The sequence below is a fragment of the Bidens hawaiensis genome, unplaced genomic scaffold (assembly GCF_021521415.1).
Source record: "Bidens hawaiensis isolate Kalapana, Puna unplaced genomic scaffold, B.hawaiensis_p1.1 tig00019696_1, whole genome shotgun sequence".
In the NCBI taxonomy this organism is placed as follows: Eukaryota; Viridiplantae; Streptophyta; class Magnoliopsida; order Asterales; family Asteraceae; genus Bidens; species Bidens hawaiensis.
The window spans coordinates 393080-411405 of NW_027492994.1; the positions used below are offsets into that span (position 1 = coordinate 393080).

Sequence of the window (18326 nt, forward strand, 5' to 3'; positions counted from 1 at the left end):
AAAACAAATTGCTCCACGCGAGATGCATTTTATAAGCAAAGAAATGTAATATACACACTTTTTTTTAGTTATGGAAGATAATTAAAGAGAAACAGAGATCGTTAATATTAATTTAAGTCAATAAGTATAACTGACTATGTTTACTAAGGATCCTTAGAGAAGAACACAAACTTAAAGGTTTCTCCACAACTACCGGCTCCATAACCACATCCTAGGAAACACAATAGTAAGCATATGCATAACTGCAAATATATCTCTATTATAACGGGTTCGGGATGGTTAAAACGTTAAATATAATTTATGTTAACTTTATAAAGTTGAACTAAAGACGTACAATTTAGATATTATTATATCATATATTTTATTAATTTAAGGTATTTTGTATTATAATATTATGTTTTTAATCATTACCGAAATTCTAATGATTTATATTATTTAAATATAAATATTTAAATATCTATCTATATCTATATCTATAGAGCTTAATACGAAATCACATTCAAGGATTCGGTCGGTAGAGGTTTGGTTCATTATAACAACAACATTTGGCATGGACAAATTTGTGCTCGGTAATTCGGTATAGTTTACGATAATAAGAAATTTAAATTTGTATTTGTTTCTCTATCAGTCTATCCATGGTATCATTAAGATTTTGCCTCCCTCTCAACCAAGAAGTGTTTTCTTCCAATTTTCATATTCAAACTTTCAAAATAACGTTGAATATCAACATATAGTGGTTGATGATCCGCACTAAAACCATAACAAATTCATCAAACATCACTCAAAATATCAAGCATTAAGGTATGAATAATAGCAAAAGCTATCAAAAACCTACCGGTATATACAAAAATTATGATAAAAAAACTAATAAATATACATTATGTTATATATTAACTTTTATAATATGTATCTCAACCGCCTTTGAACCTCCACGACATACTGCAACACATAAGGATCAAGAGAATTCAAGAGCAGCAATTATTTGTCGGCCGCAATAACACACCGAATCCGCTCCAAATTCACAGCCATCGTCGTGTCTCTACCCAGAATTGTTGACGGATAGACAAATATCCTCTGGGATAGATTCCATCTTTGATGATAAATAACAGTACATGATACATGACCGACAAATATATACTTTTCAGAAATATATAAATCATGAATTAGTTATTGCTTTCTTACTAATCACATGTTTTCTTCTACCCTTTTCTGAAAGTGATACCACAACTGCCCGTTAGAACTCCTCGTCCTATACATGATTTCACCAACAATAGGACACAGTCAGTTATGCTTAACAACTTAGAAATGATCATATATCTAACAATTACTACATCCTTCAAAAATCCAGCTAATCCAAGCCATTGCTTGATTAGCAAATAAGCTTTATCTGCAATCACTATTATGCTATCGTTATGACACGAGAAGCATTCAGTACACTGATGTTTGAAAAGCATTATATGCCAAAGTAATCAATTAGTAAATATTGAGACTACACTTTAGCATAATTAAGAACAATACACTATATATGAAATCAAATGAAAGGATAATATACAAACCTCCCTTTGAAAAATCCTCCTATCTCTATTATATCATGAAAGATACTGAATGGTATAGGAGTGCCCGCGCGTTGCGGCGGGACAATAAATTTGGTTGATAGCGTTTTGATCCGTTATGGTGCCAACATTAGTTGCAAGTTGCGGGGGGGGGGGGGGGGGGGGGAACGACCCTTTTGCCCAAACTGCTGCTTTTAACTAAATTCCAAACCACAAACCTTTTATAAATTCAACTATAACAGAGTGAATCTGACAAATATTGGTTACTCCATATTTAGTTTTATGCGATTTATTTTGTATATATTTCTAGCGTTGATGCCCACGCTTCATGACGGGGTCGTAGAATTCTCATTGATAATCCTTGTGTAGTTTAATTAATCTCCAAACTTCATTACGAGAGAAAACAAATGACATTTGATTTATAATTTTTATAATGTAAAGTTCAAGTCTTGTAAAAAGCAATAGTAATATACTTTTAACATCAACAGATGATGATCTTCAATCCACGCAAAAAAGAGGAACTCTTTGAATATATTTTTTTTTTATAAAGAATGATATAGTTTTTTACACAACTCATAGCAAGATCTCTCATAAATAGACACGTAGCTAGAGTGCCCATGACATATGTTACTTGCAAAACAATGGTTCTCACATTTCGTTATCCATTGTCAGGTTCACCCTTATATGCAAGTTAATGAACTATAATAGTAAATCAACTACAATATACAAATGATAGCCTAATCATAGTGGACATATCTGATTCTTCAAGAGTTGACTTATGAGCATTGAGTTTTTGTCAATTGACCTCAATCTAGATTTTGCAGTCTGCATACTAACACCCAATCAAAGTATAAACTTCAGTAGTTAGTGATACAAAACATAAAACATTGTCCAAAATGCTTCAATGTGCCAAAAATATAACGCATATAAAGACAAATACCAAACTTGAGATATTGGCTTAAGTGTGCTGCATTTCCTCATGTTACAAACGGTTCTAAAAGAGAAATTGACGTTTTCACATTTGGGCATTCCCAGTCATTTTCTCGAGCTCCATCTGAAAATTGAAACAATGACAAACAGATCATAATGCATCATCACAATATTATAAGCTTTAACGCCTAAAACAATTGGATGTGAAATACTTTTATTTTGAGGTGTCGCTTCTGGGAAAAAAATCCAGGCTTTGGTCCCTATTGAGTTTCAAGAATCAAACAATCAATCAAAACTTAGCAACAAATGCTATGATCTCAGACCACTAACAAAATGGGGTACATAGCTGGTTTATAAATTTGAGGTCAATGGAAAATAACAGTTATATCCGTTGCAAGATAAAGACATACAAACCAAGTTGGTCCATCAGTTGAGGTAAACCATAGATACCACATATACAGAAACATGTATTATTGATAAACATAATATATTATAAAAAACACATTGATAGAAAGTACAAACTATAAAGTACCAGAATAAGGGGCGTGCCAAAAATTTGCAGAGGTCGATAGGGATTGCTTACAGCAAGGAGATTGTTGTAGATATAAGGATAAGTAGAACCACCAGACAATGGATCCTCATAAGGCGGAATAGATGTTGCATTGAGCAGAGATGCACCATAAGGTGGAACACCCACATACATTGAAGCAGGTGCAGCAGTCCCGGTATAAGTAGAAGATGAGGTGTAGCCCTGTGGGGTCAGCATTTGCCTTGGAGAAAATTTCTGCAATATCAACATTTGGTTAATAGATATATATATTAAAAACAAGGCGACAATGTGATTATGCGACCTATTGAATATGATCAGCTGTCTAGGTTGTGTACGTTACGCATGTTGCAAGTTGTCCTAAATCAAATTTGACATTTCCACAGCTGGCACAGGTCCGATCATCTACTCTACGACCACCTGAAATCATATAAATCTCCAATAAATACCAGAAGTAATAAATCCACACTTTAATGGTACACTTAAATATAACTCCCAACAACATTTTAATATAAAGCTGGGTCACTTCTGCGTTACACATGCAAGTGCAAACACCACTGAAGAGTAAGTGTCACCTTTCACTAAGTAAGAGTATTCGTGCCTTTCAAAAAATTTAACAGAAGAATTCGCACTATAAATAGTTAATGTCTTAAAAGTAACAGCCAAGGGTTATTTCAAAGCTTGAATTACATATATATTATATAAGATGTGAAGGTAGAGCAAAATGAGTTCAAAGTTGGGACCAATTAATCATCAAATGCATTGCTAACCCCTTAAAACACCATCCCAGTTTATGTTAAAATTAACATGAGTAAAGAGGTGCTGGAAATGCTTATTAAAAATGCTAATGCTTTTTTAAATAAACAAAAGCAAATAATCAGCTGGAACAAAGTGCAACGTGTGAGATAGTGTTTGTGTTTGCATCTGTTGGTACAACAGGCAATAATAAGACACACAGTTATTGTAGTGTTCACCAACTCTGTGCATTAGGATTTAAAGATATAAAATAATCAGAATCAGATAACCAGTTTGAATAAGAAACTCATAGCCACCTACCCAAATTGCTTATTTCATCCTCACACAAGCAGATAATCATAGCGATGTACTTTGTCATTTGTAACTTTTGTGCTTCGGGTCAAAGATCTTTAGTCCTGTTTGGGTCATTTGGTAACTTGAAAGCTAGGTAAGCAATCCAAAACATTGAGCCGGTATGGTAATGTGTCTCTTTCTTATTTATTTAGCAGTTTTGTTTTTTATAAGCGTTCATGTGGCATTTTCAAACAAGATTATAAAATAACAAAAAGAGATTGTATCAACGTTTAAATAATAAAAAAAATATAAGTTAATCAAATAAACGACACATCACCATGTGAACTCAGCATTTTGACCTGCTTACTTAGTTTCTGATGACCCAAACCGTGGAACATGACAAAAAAAGGCTTTTTTATAATGACCACGAGGCACAAAAATTAGTAACTTGTACTATTTAAGACACATGAGAAGGTAAATTGGTATTATATGTAAAAGAATCATAACTATAAGCATTTTGCCCCTATCCAAACACTCAAGAAGTGCTTATCTGCTGTGTCAAAACACCATGGGCAGATAAGCACGTATACTTATAAGCTAAAATGCAAAGAATCAGTACAGAGTGTGTAAAAATCAATAATTTTGACTAAAAACCCAAATTCACATCTGTTGGTAACTTTTTGTTTCACATATGTTGATAACTTTTTGTGGCTTCATTTGGAATATTATATCCTAACCTTCTTATTATTGTTTGACATTAGGTTACAAAAGGAGATGGTTATGGCTTTTGGTTTTGCACTGAATTTACAACATTAGCATGTCATAAAAAGGCTATGAAATGTAAGACTCTTTCTTTGGATTCGAAGGAAAAATCAGAATATTTTTTAACCTAAAGTACGAATATCTTTTAAAAGAAATTTCAAGATTTCTACTGACTAATTCAAAAGGATAATCAGTGGGTGCGTGTCCAGCTCAAAAATATGCGACCACAACCGATTCAATATCCCTGAAATATTTCGGCATTCAGCTTCCATTAAGATCTATGAATCTAGACTTATCATCAATATATCCAAACCATACAAAAAAGGATAGGCTAATATATGAATTTCTAAGATAATTAATACTTATTCTAAAAACTATGCAATGATATTCGAGAGACACCTTTTTTGGAGTTATTGCACACATTACTTAAACTGGCTACTTGAATTGGTTGCTTGAAATGGAGAAGTGCCTAAAATGGTGATAAATAGATGTTGAAAGTGATTTAATAAATTAGTAAATTGCTTGCAACATTGGATGTCCTAAACTACAATCTTGCTTTAAATGATTTTATGATAAAAATATTTAGCAAATTAACCCGATTCTAAACGATTCGAGTTGTAGAATATTAGTATTGGGTCAAATTGCTATTATCTTTTTTTTTTTTAATGGCGGTCAACCCGGCCCGTTTCAAACAAGTGATAGTAATACAGAATCTATTTCCAATGCTTAAACTAATAAAACAAATGGTTCAGTTCATATTTTGGATCATGAGCCAAATAAGGGTTATCCCAGTTAGCCAATAAAGCCCTAATTCAAACAATCAAGTCTGCAATCACACTAAATCAAGTAAATCCCTAACAGAAGTGATTCAAATTTCAATAAATCTTCATCCGTTTAGTCATTTTACATCCATCACTTAACAACTAACAATAAACATAAAATTAACACAAATCAGTTGCAACAATTAATCTCAAAACATAGTTCAATCACTGTAATGTAAGGCAACTACACAAGTTATCCTAATGGCACGTCAACCATATGATACCTAATTAGTTTAATTTGAATTTAAAAGCTTCATATAGACTCGGTGACCTAATTGAAAACTGTAATGCAATCGAATTCAAGATACGAAACCTTACTGAAAATAATAACAACCTTCACTCTGAAGAGCTACACAGCTCGGATTTCAGCAATGATACGTGGGATTTGCAGGTGGAGGCTGGGGGAGGGGGGGGGGGGGTTTAAAGGGCCTGTTAAACCATCCATTGATTATATATTGAATATTGTAACGGATGGTTTTAATGATCGTATTGAAGGCGTCGGATTGTTGTATTGCAATCGCCGGATTGTGAACCTTCGCTAGGGTAGTTGCAGGAGACACGTGAATGAACATTTAATTTAGAGCGTGAGAGAATGTAGTAGGTGAAAAGATTGCATAAATGTTTTATAATAGAATTTCTATATTATCTATATCTATATTACATTATAAAAAATACGGCAACCTTTCACCTGCCTTATTCTCTCTCCTTCTGACGCCCTTGTATTTATTACCCTTCACGTCCGCAGGCCAACCCCGACCCTCGCCGGAGACGCTACTTCTCTCTTTCACCATTAATTGTAAAACGCGTGAGCATTGAATATCCTCCATTCAATTCGTCGACGCTTAAGAATCCACCCATCCACGCCTCCCCTCTTCAATCTCAATCCATTCCAATCGCTAATCTTACGAATTTGGTCTTTAATTTGTTTCGTTCGACTTTGATTTCTATTTTGATTTTCTACTTAATATCTATTTGATTCATGATTCAAGTTTTCAACGTTTTTTGGGCTTCACTTACTGGCTCTCATTCATGATTCAAGATGAGGTACTAATTATATATTTGCTTATGCTTACTTTATGTTTGATTTATATTCATTTTATGGTTGATTACTTTAAGCTTGAGCCAAATTAGAAAAGGTTTAAGTCATGTTTACTCGATTGTGCTTACATGTCCAGATTTTTTTTATGGATTTCGTTAGATTTCGTTCAATAATTTATATGGGTTGATGTTTTCTTTGAGTGTATGAATTGTTGGAATTTCGTATGCCCGAGATGCCCGAGACACGTATTTAGATTAATGTGGCTAACTGTGTTTGATCCAAGTCGGGTCATACCCAATAACGAGCTAGATAGACACCGGATAGTATTTGTTTAAGATGTGATCTTTAAACGAATACCAAACACAAAAATTCAGGAAATCGGATTTTTGAAAAATGCACTTGAAAGATTAAAATAAATAATTTGGATTATTTATTTATTTAATTATTTAATTGGTTAAATAATTATGCAAACTTTATAAAATTGTTTTATAAAGGTGTAGGCTATGGTTTTATATATATATATATATATATGATATATATATATATATATTTGGGTGGGACCCACCACCACCCCAACAAGCCAATATGATCAAGGGTCTCTTGGTTATTTTTTTGGTTAAAAACACCCACTAGTCTACACATGCAATGGATCACTTTTGTCTTTCAAAATTCAAGTGCAAAAACCTCCCACTCTCCCTCTCCCTTTTTCTCTCGGCCGAAACAAGCAAGGAAGGAGGGCTTGGGTGCTCGGTTTTCTAGTGTTCTCGTCCTAACACTTGTCCGGTGTTGCTCGTGGGTATCAACTACTTGAGGCGTCCTACTCTTGGAGGCTAGCCCATCTTCCTCTTCATATTACCCTACCCTTTTGAGGTAAAAGAGTTATTTTGCATTTTTTCATATTGATAGCCTATTTGTTCTTGTAGATTGATCCTATTTCGGGTTTTAGCCTTGTAACATATTGGTATGTTTCATAAAATTAACAATAGGTTGTTAATATTTTCATGCTTTCGTTGCTAGATTAGTTAAAATGGTTCAACTAATACTCTAAAATAGATGCTAAAACCCAACAATTGGCATCAAGAGCCGGTTACAAGGACATAGGTTTTCTTTAGTTTTTCCCCTTTGGTTTTATAAAATTAACATGCATGAGATTTTATAAAAACCAAGATTTTAACATATGGATGTTAAGTTAAAAAAAAATGGTTTTGGGCTATGGGCCGAAGCCCATTGGGCCGGCGGTTTTATTTGGGCCGAAGCCCAATAACCTTGTTGTTGGGCCGAAGCCCAATAAGAACCGTGAGTGGTTTTTTAGTCTTTTAAATATATATTTGGATATGTATTTATTTGTAAGTTAGTCCCTAAACCGAGCCTAGACCGATGTGGATGTTGTGCTTGTGTGTTGTGATTTATTTATATTATTATTCATTTGGAATGTAATAGTAATTAGGGCTTGTATTTATTTTACAAATGGTTGTAATAGTAAATAGGTTGTTTGTAATTTTCTTTATTTTTAGACCAAATGTATTAGGATATATTTGTTGTAAATTGAAGAATTACAAGTTTTTGGTGGATTGGGCCTATTGGGCTTACTTGGGTTAATTGGGCCTCACAAGCCCATTTTGGGATTCAAAGCCCATTAAAGCCCAAATTCACCTTTTGGGCCCAAGGAAGCTTATGGAAGTCCAAGGCCCACTAAGAAGCCCAAGTTGAAATCACAACAAGATTGAAGAGGAGACACTTGAAGCATTGGGATGCAAGATCAAGTGGGAGCATATCACTCATCCTTGTGTCATGTTATGTCCTTTAGGATCGGACTAGGACACACACTTGTTTCGGCCAACAAGTGAGGTCCGCTTAGAGGCTCGTGTTTATGGTTTGCTTATGGTGTGTGTATGCTTGTTTGATTATGTTTGATTGTGTTTGAATGGTAGATATAAGATATCAATCCGTCACATAGATCATTTAAAACAAGCATATAAAATGGGTTCTAATAATTATTGGTAATTGACGTGACACGTAGTATTTATAAAAAAAATTAAATTAAATAGCCGTCTCACGCCTATAATAAAAATGGTTTTATTATAATTAGAATCGGTGAAAATCGTTTTCATATAACCATGTTACTAAATGCATGTTAGAACATGGTAAAAAGTTTCCTAATATAGAATAAGGAAAACTAAAATCCCTTTTATAAAAGAAAACGAGTTTAACACAATCCTTTTGTGCAACACTCAAATTATTAGGGAACTCTTAGCGGGATAAAGGTCACCTAACCGCTATGGGTGAACTAATAAGTTTGGGGTGGGTTTAACATATAAGTGGGATAAAGGTCACCTAACCACTTATGTGATGATCTCACATGTTGACACAAGTAGGACGACTCGAATTGGATGCCACGTGATAAAGGTTACCTAAGCGTGGAATACAATTGTGTTGATGGGATAAACATGCCGACACGAAATATGATTTCGGACGGTCCCATAAAGCTCTAGAAGTTGCAAAGGTTGCAATTGTTAAAAGTTGACTACCTTGATAAATCGAACAACGGAATAAAGGTCACCTAACCGGAGTTTGGTTTATCGTTGGATTCTAGAATTTAATTATTAATTTTAATATGGTAAAGGGTAATTAATAATTAAATTGAGTTATATACTAATTTGAACCTTGTAAAATTTGTAGATGGCCGCTAATAACGCTCCACAAAACAATCTCATACCACCGGTCTCAAATTTATCTTTACGATCCATATTAGATAAGGATCGTTTGAATCACCATAACTTTATGGACTGGTACCGTAATTTGAGAATAGTTCTTAAACAAGAGAAACGGTACTATGTTCTAGAGAACCAATTCCCGATGAACCCAACATTAATGATACCAATGCCTACCTAAATTGGACTAAGCACGAAGAGGATTCGATCCAAGTGTCGTACTTAATGCTCGGGACTATGATTTCCGAACTCCAAAAGGACTTTGAACTCCATACCGCCTACGACATGATCACACAGTTGAAGGAAATGTTCCTTTAACAAGCTAGAGTTGAAAGGTTCGAAACGGTTCGAGCCTTACATGCTTGTAGGATGGAGGAAAACCAGTCCGTTTCCTCATATGTGCTCAAGATGAAGAGTCACATAGATCGCCTCGAGAGGCTTAATTGTCCCATCTCGAAGGAGTTAGCCACGGATTTGATCCTAAACGGGCTAACTAAGCGCTTTGAGACGTTTGTTATGAATTATAACATGCAAGGGTGGGACAAGAGCATTGGTGAGCTTCACGTAATGCTCAAGACGGCCGAGGCGGGAATGGGCAAGAAAGTCTCGCCCGTTTTCATGATCAATGAGGGAGGAAGTAGGAAGAGGCAACACCCGGAGCCCAAGGCAAATGTTGCCAAAGGAAAGGGTCAAGTGAAGGGCAAAGGGAAGGGGAAGGTGGTTGAAACCCCGAAGTTTAAGCCAAAGAAGCAAGCGGTTGCTTTAGTCGATCCATGCTTTGAGTGTGGAAAGGTGGGACATTGGAAACGAAACTGTCCCACCTATTTTAAGCAGTTGAAGGATAAGAGGGAAGCTGGGCAACCCTCAGGTACATCTTTCATGATTCATATTAACTTGAATGTTATTTCTTCTAACACTTGGGTATTAGATACTGGGTGTGGAACTCATATTTGCAATTTGTTGCAGGGGTTCAGGAGAAATAAAGATTTCAAGAAAGGGGACACAAGTCTCTACATGGGCAACGGAGCAAGAGTTGATGTCGAAGCTCGTGGAGACTTTGTATTAAAATTTCCAAATAGTTTGGAAATTATTTTGTACAACACTCTATATGCTCCTAGTTTGACTAGGAATATTATGTCTGTTTCCCTTTTAAAACAATATGGATATGAATTATGTTTTGTTAATGATGGTATTTGTGTATCTATGAATGATATCTTTTATTTTAAGGCGATGCCGTATAATGGCATTTATGAATTAGTTCATGATGACACAATCATCGACAATACATTATACCAATCAAGCACCAAACGACTCAAATTTGATTTGAGTAATACTTATTTATGGTATTGTCGCCTTGGTCACATTAACAAAGATCGCATCAATACACTACAAAAGAGAGGTCTTTTGGAATCAAATGAAAGTGTTTGATTTGATAAGTGCGAGCCTTGTATGTTAGGAAAAATGACCAAGAAACCCTTTACTGGTACTAGTGAAAGGGCAAAAGATTTATTAGGGATCATACATTCGGATGTATGTGGACCTTTTAAGACGATGACCAGAAATGGTGAGAGGTACTTCATTACCTTTATTGACGACTTCAGTCGGTATGGGTATGTGTATTTGTTGAGGAACAAAGACGAAGCCTTTGAAATGTTCAAAGTCTTCCAGAATGAAGTACAGAATCAACTGAACAAAACAATCAAAGTACTTCGATCGGATCGAGGAGGTGAATATTTATATGATGACTTCCAAGAGCATCTTAGAAGTTGTGGGATAGTCTCGCAACTTACTCCACCCGGAACACCACAACACAATGGTGTGTCCGAGGGGAGAAATCAAACCTTATTAGATATGGTTCGATCTATGATGGCTAGAAGCAATCTACCTCCGTCTTTCTGGGGTTTCGCACTGATCTCCGCGGCTCGTATTTTGAATATCGCCCCAACCAAGAAAGTGGACAAAACACCTTTCGAGATATGGCATGGAAAGGTTCCATTGCTATCATACTTAAAGGTATGGGGTTGTGAGGCTTATGTCAAGAACAACGCCCAAAACAAACTCGAAAGCAGATCCACTAAGTGTATCTTTGTAGGATATCCCAACGATTGTTTGGGATATTATTTTTATAACCCTAACGAGCAAAAGGTATTTATTGCTCGGAAGGCTGAGTTTCTAGAAACTAAGTTCCTTATGGAAGGAACTAACAGAACTGTGGAACTCGAGGAGATCGAGAACCGCAAACTGATACACGTTTGGTTGACACTAGCATTCAACAAGAGGTTGTTGAAGATGATCAAATGGTTGATCAAAATACACAAAACGTTCGTAGGTCATGTAGAATTAGTCATCCACCAGATAGATATGAATTTTTCATAGATGGATGCTATGTAGTAGATTCCGATGAGCCTACTACCTACCGTGATGCTATTTCACAATCTGATTGTGACAAATGGCTTGAAGCCATGAACGTTGAGATGCAATCCATGCATGACAACCAAGTATGGGATTTGGTTGAACCACCGCTGAACTCCAAACCAGTTGGAAGTAAGTGGGTTTTCAAGAAGAAAACATACATGCACGGTAATTTGGATACTTACAAGGCGAGACTTGTAGCAAAAGGTTTCACTCAAACTCAAGGGGTTGATTATGATGAAACTTTTTCGCCTGTCGCAATGCTAAAATCTATAAGGATACTGTTTTCCATAGCTGCATATTATGACTATGAGATATGGCAAATGGATGTCAAAACGGCTTTCCTTAATGGACATCTTGAGGAAGATGTCTATATGGTTCAGCCAGAAGGTTTTATCGATCCGCAGCATCCTAACAAAGTATGCAAATTAAAGAAATCCATTTATGGATTAAAACAAGCATCTCGAAGCTGGAACCGTCGATTTGATGAAGAAGTTAAGAACTTCGGATTCATAAAAAAAGGCGATGAGGCTTGTGTGTATAAGAAAGCTAGTGGGAGTATCATTACCTTTCTCGTGCTATATGTAGATGACATATTATTATTTGGGAACGTCATTCCAACCATGGAAGGTGTTAAGTCATGGCTTGGAAGTTGTTTATCTATTAAGGATCTTGGTGAAGCCGCCTATATTTTGGGAATAAAGATCTATAGAGATAGATCAAGGCGGTTAATTAGTTTGAACCAAAGTGCATATATAGAGAAGATCTTGAAAAGGTTCAAGATGGAAAACTCTAAGAAAGGCTTGGTGCCTATTCAGAGAGGGATTGTATTAGATACATCTCAATGTCCCAGCTCTAAGGAAGAGCAAGACAGAATGAATGGTATCCCATATGCTTCGGCTATTGGATCCATCATGTATGCTATGATATGCACTAGACCGGATGTGTCATGCGCTCTGAGCATGACGAGTAGATTTCAACATAATCCAGGAAACAACCATTGGATGGCAGTTAAGAGTATACTGAAATACCTTAGAAGGACTAAGGATATGTTTCTGATATTCGGATCGGGTGAGGAAGAACTCGTAGTAAAAGGTTATACGGATGCGAGCTTCCAAACTGATCGAGATGATTCTCGATCACAATCTGGATATGTTTTTGTTTTGAACGGTGGAGCGGTATCATGGAAGAGTTCCAAGCAAGATGTGGTGGCCTTATCCACCACAGAATCTGAGTACATCGCCGCTTCATTAGCAGCACAAGAAGCTGCATGGATAAGGAAGTTTATTGCCGATCTAGGGGTAGTCCGAACCATTCAGGACCCTCTAGAAATTTTTTGTGATAACGAGGGTGCGATTGCTCAAATCAAGGAACCCCGTGCACATCAAAAGACTAGGCACATTGAGCGGAGATTCAACTACATAAGGGATGAAGTTGAAAAGAGAAAGATATGTATTCACAAGGTTCATACCGATCAAAATTTGGCGAACCCACTTACGAAGCTCCTGGAACGGCCAAAACATGAGAGTCACGTTTGTGCCTTAGGACTTCGGTATTCTAGTGAGTGGATTTGATCGAGTTAGTATAGATTTTGTAAAGGAACGGATGTAAGTCGACTTATTAATATAATTATGGATTAATTATATATTAAGTTATGTTCCATATTAGCATGTTTAATTCATGAATAATTTGATTATTCTAAACGTCCGTAGTCGATCATATTTGTGGGAACAGATATGAAGGTAAGACTATTATGAACTAGGATTAGTTGATATTCATGAGATGAATATAGAGCATAGGTTTGCTGCCAAGGTTCATAGATATTTGTTAAGGTACAAATATTGGACTGACCCGCTCTCAAAATTTTACTACATGGAGTCTTTGTGACTGATCATAAGTAAATTTTGAGTAAAGGAGAATATCATGGTATCCTCTGACCTGAGATACATATTGGATCTTGATATTTACCAAGTATGATACTTTGGCTTAGTTCTTTGCTGTTCTGAAACATGGCAGTGTGTAAGGCTAAGTACAGGTAGAGTATAAGGTAATTGTGAAAGATGTATGTAATCAAGAAGGGATTTGTCCCTCTTATTCGTTGAGAGTTAGATGTCTAAGACCTGATAAGTTAAATCAACAGAGAATGATCATTCTGTGTCTTTGGATTTAACATGACATCTGAGACAAAAGGATAGATGATTGATTCACCTAAATCATTTTCAAGTAGGGTACTTGAAGAGGATGATGTTATTGAATGGCACTTCGTCAGACACATTAGGGGTGGTGGACCGAGTTAGGCGGGATTCACCACTAGCATTAATTGTCTACGTATCTCGTGCAAGTGGGAGATTGTTGGAATTTCGTATGCCCGAGACACGTATTTAGATTAATATGGCTAACTGTGTTTGATCCAAGTCAGGTCGTACCCAATAACGAGCTAGATAGACACCGGATAGTATTTGTTTAAGATGTGATCTTTAAACGAATACCGAACACAAAAATTCAGGAAATCGGATTTCTGAAAAATGCACTTGAAAAATTAAAATAAATAATTTGGATTATTTATTTATTTAATTATTTAATTGGTTAAATAATTATGCAAACTTTATAAAATTGTTTTATAAAGGTGTATGTTATAGTTTTATATATATATATATATATATAAATGAAACAAAAAAAAAAGGTTGGGTGGCCGGTTTGGGTGGGACCCACCACCACCCCAACAAGCCAATATGATCAAGGGTCTCTTGGTTATTTTTTTGGTTAAAAACACCCACTAGCCTACACATGCAATGGATCACTTTTGTCTTTCAAAATTCAAGTGTAAAAACCTCCCACTCTCCCTCTCCCTTTTTCTCGCGGCCGAAACAAGCAAGGAAGGAGGGCTTGGGTGCTCGGTTTTCTAGTGTTCTCGTCCTAACACTTGTCTGGTGTTGCTCGTGGGTATCAACTACTTGAGGCGTCCTACTCTTGGAGGCTAGCCCATCTTCCTCTTCATATTACCCTACTCTTTTGAGGTAAAAGAATTATTTTGCATTTTTTCATATTGATAGCCTATTTGTTCTTGTAGATTGATCTTATTTCGGGTTTTAGCCTTGTAACATATTGGTATGTTTCATAAAATTAACAATAGGTTGTTAATATTTTCATGCTTCCGTTGCTAGATTAGTTAAAATGGTTCAACTAATACTCTAAAATAGATGCTAAAACTCAACATGAATTACTGCTTGTTGTATTGATTCATAAATGACTTTATTTTGAAAAATACAGATAAAACTAAAAAGAAAAGTCGAGTGCCAAAGTTATTTTTTTTCCTTTTTTTGGAATTTTAAGGGCCTAATTTGTGTTCTATATGTTCATATGGTACTTGAACCAGAAGCCACCAATGAGTTCTACAAGTAATATTGAAGAAACACTAATCGACCCCGGCAGATTACGGATAATCTGAGGGTTAAATAGATGTTTCCCACGAGGGTTAGGTCCGGCAAGATGGTTATTCTTCTGATGACCTGCAAAACAGACACCGTGAGCTCGTCACTGAGAAGAGGGGGGTACTTCCTTGTGACCACCCTCCGGCGTAAGAATCAGACTAGATTGCTCTTGAATATAAGTGTATATTAAGAGAAATGACTAGAGCAGATATCAGATAATATATGAAGATATAAGATGTAAGATGTTAATACCGTTCCAAGGTGTTTGAGTATTTATAGCCGAAGGTAGGTTTCCAAGCAGGTACAGCCGGCTGTATAGTATTCCTGTTCTACCAACTGTGGGCTACGCAAGTGCCGTGCTGGTGGTTGGTGGGTAGGCAGCGGCTGATAGTGACATGGCCGGCTGCGTACTATTCCTTTTCCACCAACTGCAGGCTATGCACGTGCCACGACAAGGGTTGGTGAGTAGGCAGCGGCTGATAGTGACATTAAGTACTAGAGCGTGCTGCTCGTCGTACTGTTGTTAGTGAGCTGTCGCAGCTTTGGTCAGATCTTTTGTCCATACCTTGGCAGGTATAGTACAAAAGGTCCTCCAGTAGCGTACGGACTGGCTCATTTGGGCGGGAGAATTCCCGGCTTTGGGTGGGAGTATTCCCGGCTTGCTCATTCCCTCTTCAGGTGACATTTCTGAATTATTTGAGAGTTAGTGCCTTGTGCGTGTAGCCTTGTTGTGCGGGTAGCCTTCCCTGATGGCTAGTATCCGTAGCTGCGGGAACAGGCGGAGTACGTCACCATTGGGAGGCTTTTCCTGCGGGAACAGCTTGCGTACTGCGCGTAAGGACGTCGCGTCTCTGAGCATGGTTGGTCCTGCGGATCCAGTTGGTCTTTGCGCAGACGTCCCTCTGAGTCTTGCGAGTTCAACTGCGCAGACGTCTCTCTTCGAGGTGAGTCTTGCGGGTCCAACTGCGCAGACATCCCTGTTTAAAGTGAGTCTTGCGGGTCCAACCGCGCAGACGTCCCTGTTCAAGGTGAGTCTTGCGGGTTCAACTGGGCTCTGCTGGGACCAACCTCTTCAAGTCCCCCCAGTCCAATGTTCTTCTCATGAATTGTTAATAAGTGAGGTGAACTTTTGGACTTAAGCAAGGGGTTTTGAAAAGGGTCGTTTAGTTTTAAGGTTTTCCATGGTGATTCTTCCCGCGGAAGTCCTAATGTCACGTGCAGAAATTCCCGACTTTTCTGCTTGATCTTTGGGTATGATGCGGGTAGGTCTGTAACCTCCTCGCAAGTCAGGAGCGTTGAGTTCCACTTGTGTAGATCCTCCATGAGGTTTTGGTAGTTTTAAACATAGTGATCAATTATGTTAAACAACCGATTCCATCTTGGAGCTTCAAACAATCTAGTTCTCAACGTTCCCGCTATGCGGGGATGTTATTTCCGTTTCCGCAAGCATGGCCCAGAAGATCCTTCTTGGTTTCAATTCCCTGCGGAGTGCTAAGTATGTGAAGGGTTTTGCCTTGACACTGTACCCGCACTCGTCTTATAGTTACTTTACTTCCAAGGTATTCCTGGCGTCAATTCCCTGCAGGTGCTAAGTATGTGAAGGGTTTTGCCTTGACACTGTACCCGCACCCGTCTTATAGTTACTTGGTTGTCGAGGTATTCTTGGCTTCAATTCCCTGCAGGTGCTAAGTATGTGAAGGGTTTTGCCTTGACACTGTACCCGCACCTGTCTTATAGTTACTTGGTTGCCAAGGTAAGGGGGTAAAGTCCCGCTTACTTTTGAATCTTTTTGAAATTCGAAGAGTTGGTGAAAGGATAAGAACAGTCCAACTGTTGAAGGGACGTCAGCGTGGTCTGACGGTTTCTTCTGACAGTTTCAGGACGTGCATGAAGTTATGGCGACGTGACAGTATATGGTCATTCCAGACGCTTTTTCAGGCGCTTGGGCGCGAGTTTTCGGGCGCGTGGCCGCGAAGTTTATGGCGCGCGTCCTGTCGACATTTGTTGCCAGCTTGCATATTCCACATGTCATAGTTTCATTGCACCTGCGCTTTTCCGTCTCTCCCACATTAAATTCATCGCATTCATTGCGATGAGTATATAAAGGGAGGAGAGGATGCATCTCAACTCACAGTTTCACTTCTTCTTCTAAGCGATTTCCGGCGAATACTCTAACTTTTGTCGAGCATTCTCCTGAAATCGTTCTTCTTTCCATCTTCCAAAACATGTCTTCCATTCGTGATCCTGAGGCTATTGCCGAGGAATCTGAAGTATACACCGAGAATCCGATGTCCGCGTCTGATAAGGATGATAAGAGTACTGCTGGCGAGTGCCAGTGTGCTCTTTCCGTCGACCTGTACCAGTACATCGTCAAGAAGTTCATGCTCGAGCCTTTCGAGCCTGAGTTTCTTGAGCCTCACCAGACGGTGTACGATGCCCCCAAGGGCAAGATAGGGGTGTATGCTGCATTCTTCATCTATGGGAATCTAAGGTTCCCATTGACGAAGTTTGTGTACCGTGTTTTGGAGAGACACGGTGTACACCTAACGGAGGTGCACCCGATGGCAATCGCAAAGGTTCGCCATTTTGAATGGGTGTGCCATATTCTGGGCGTTGAGCCCCGCGTCGACCGCCTGATGACCTTCTACTCTTGGAGGTGCATCCAGGGCTGGTATACCTTGGTCAATCGGATCAAGGGTTTGAAGATCTGCGCTACCGAGCGCAGTCTTCGTTCTTGGAAGCGGGAGTTTTTCTATGTCTCCGCTCGCGTCGTCCCCATTGCGATGACGTTCAAGAACGGGAGGGCGCTCCCTAGCCTTCACGCCTCCAATTACCAAGAGGCGGAATGGTTCGCCAAGATCTCCCAGATCCAGACTCCGGTTTACCGCTTTGCGGAGTCTGGGATGGTGATGCTTGGGATGAGCCGGGTATGGAAGGATGCTGGGGCAGATGCGCCACAGATTCCCATCGTCCTCGAATACGGTTTGAACTCTATCCCTTACGGTATGCTTCATATCTCTTTGCTGATTTAGGGTTTTTCTTCTAACTGCTTTTCTGTTTATTTTCAGAGGGGAACAATTTGCAGTCGCTT

The 18326-nt window shown here is 38.0% G+C and overlaps 1 protein-coding gene and 1 pseudogene across 1 annotated transcript; one reads left to right on the forward strand and one right to left on the reverse strand.

Moving 5' to 3' along the window:
* Positions 1-2294: 2294 nt before the first annotated feature.
* On the reverse strand, positions 2295-6433 carry LOC143559101 (ranBP2-type zinc finger protein At1g67325-like; annotated as a pseudogene).
* A 3526-nt stretch (positions 6434-9959) lies between these two features.
* LOC143559103 (uncharacterized) lies at positions 9960-10375 on the forward strand. Its single transcript, XM_077047786.1, has 2 exons — positions 9960-10260; positions 10359-10375. The coding sequence occupies exons 1-2, from the start codon at positions 9960-9962 to the stop codon at positions 10373-10375; spliced, it is 318 nt and encodes a 105-aa protein (XP_076903901.1).
* The last annotated feature ends 7951 nt before the right edge of the window (positions 10376-18326 follow it).

Bases quoted from the DNA above. Each gene is read 5' to 3' on its own strand.
- LOC143559103 (XM_077047786.1), top strand. From the start codon at position 9,960: ATGCTCAAGACGGCCGAGGCGGGAATGGGCAAGAAAGTCTCGCCCGTT.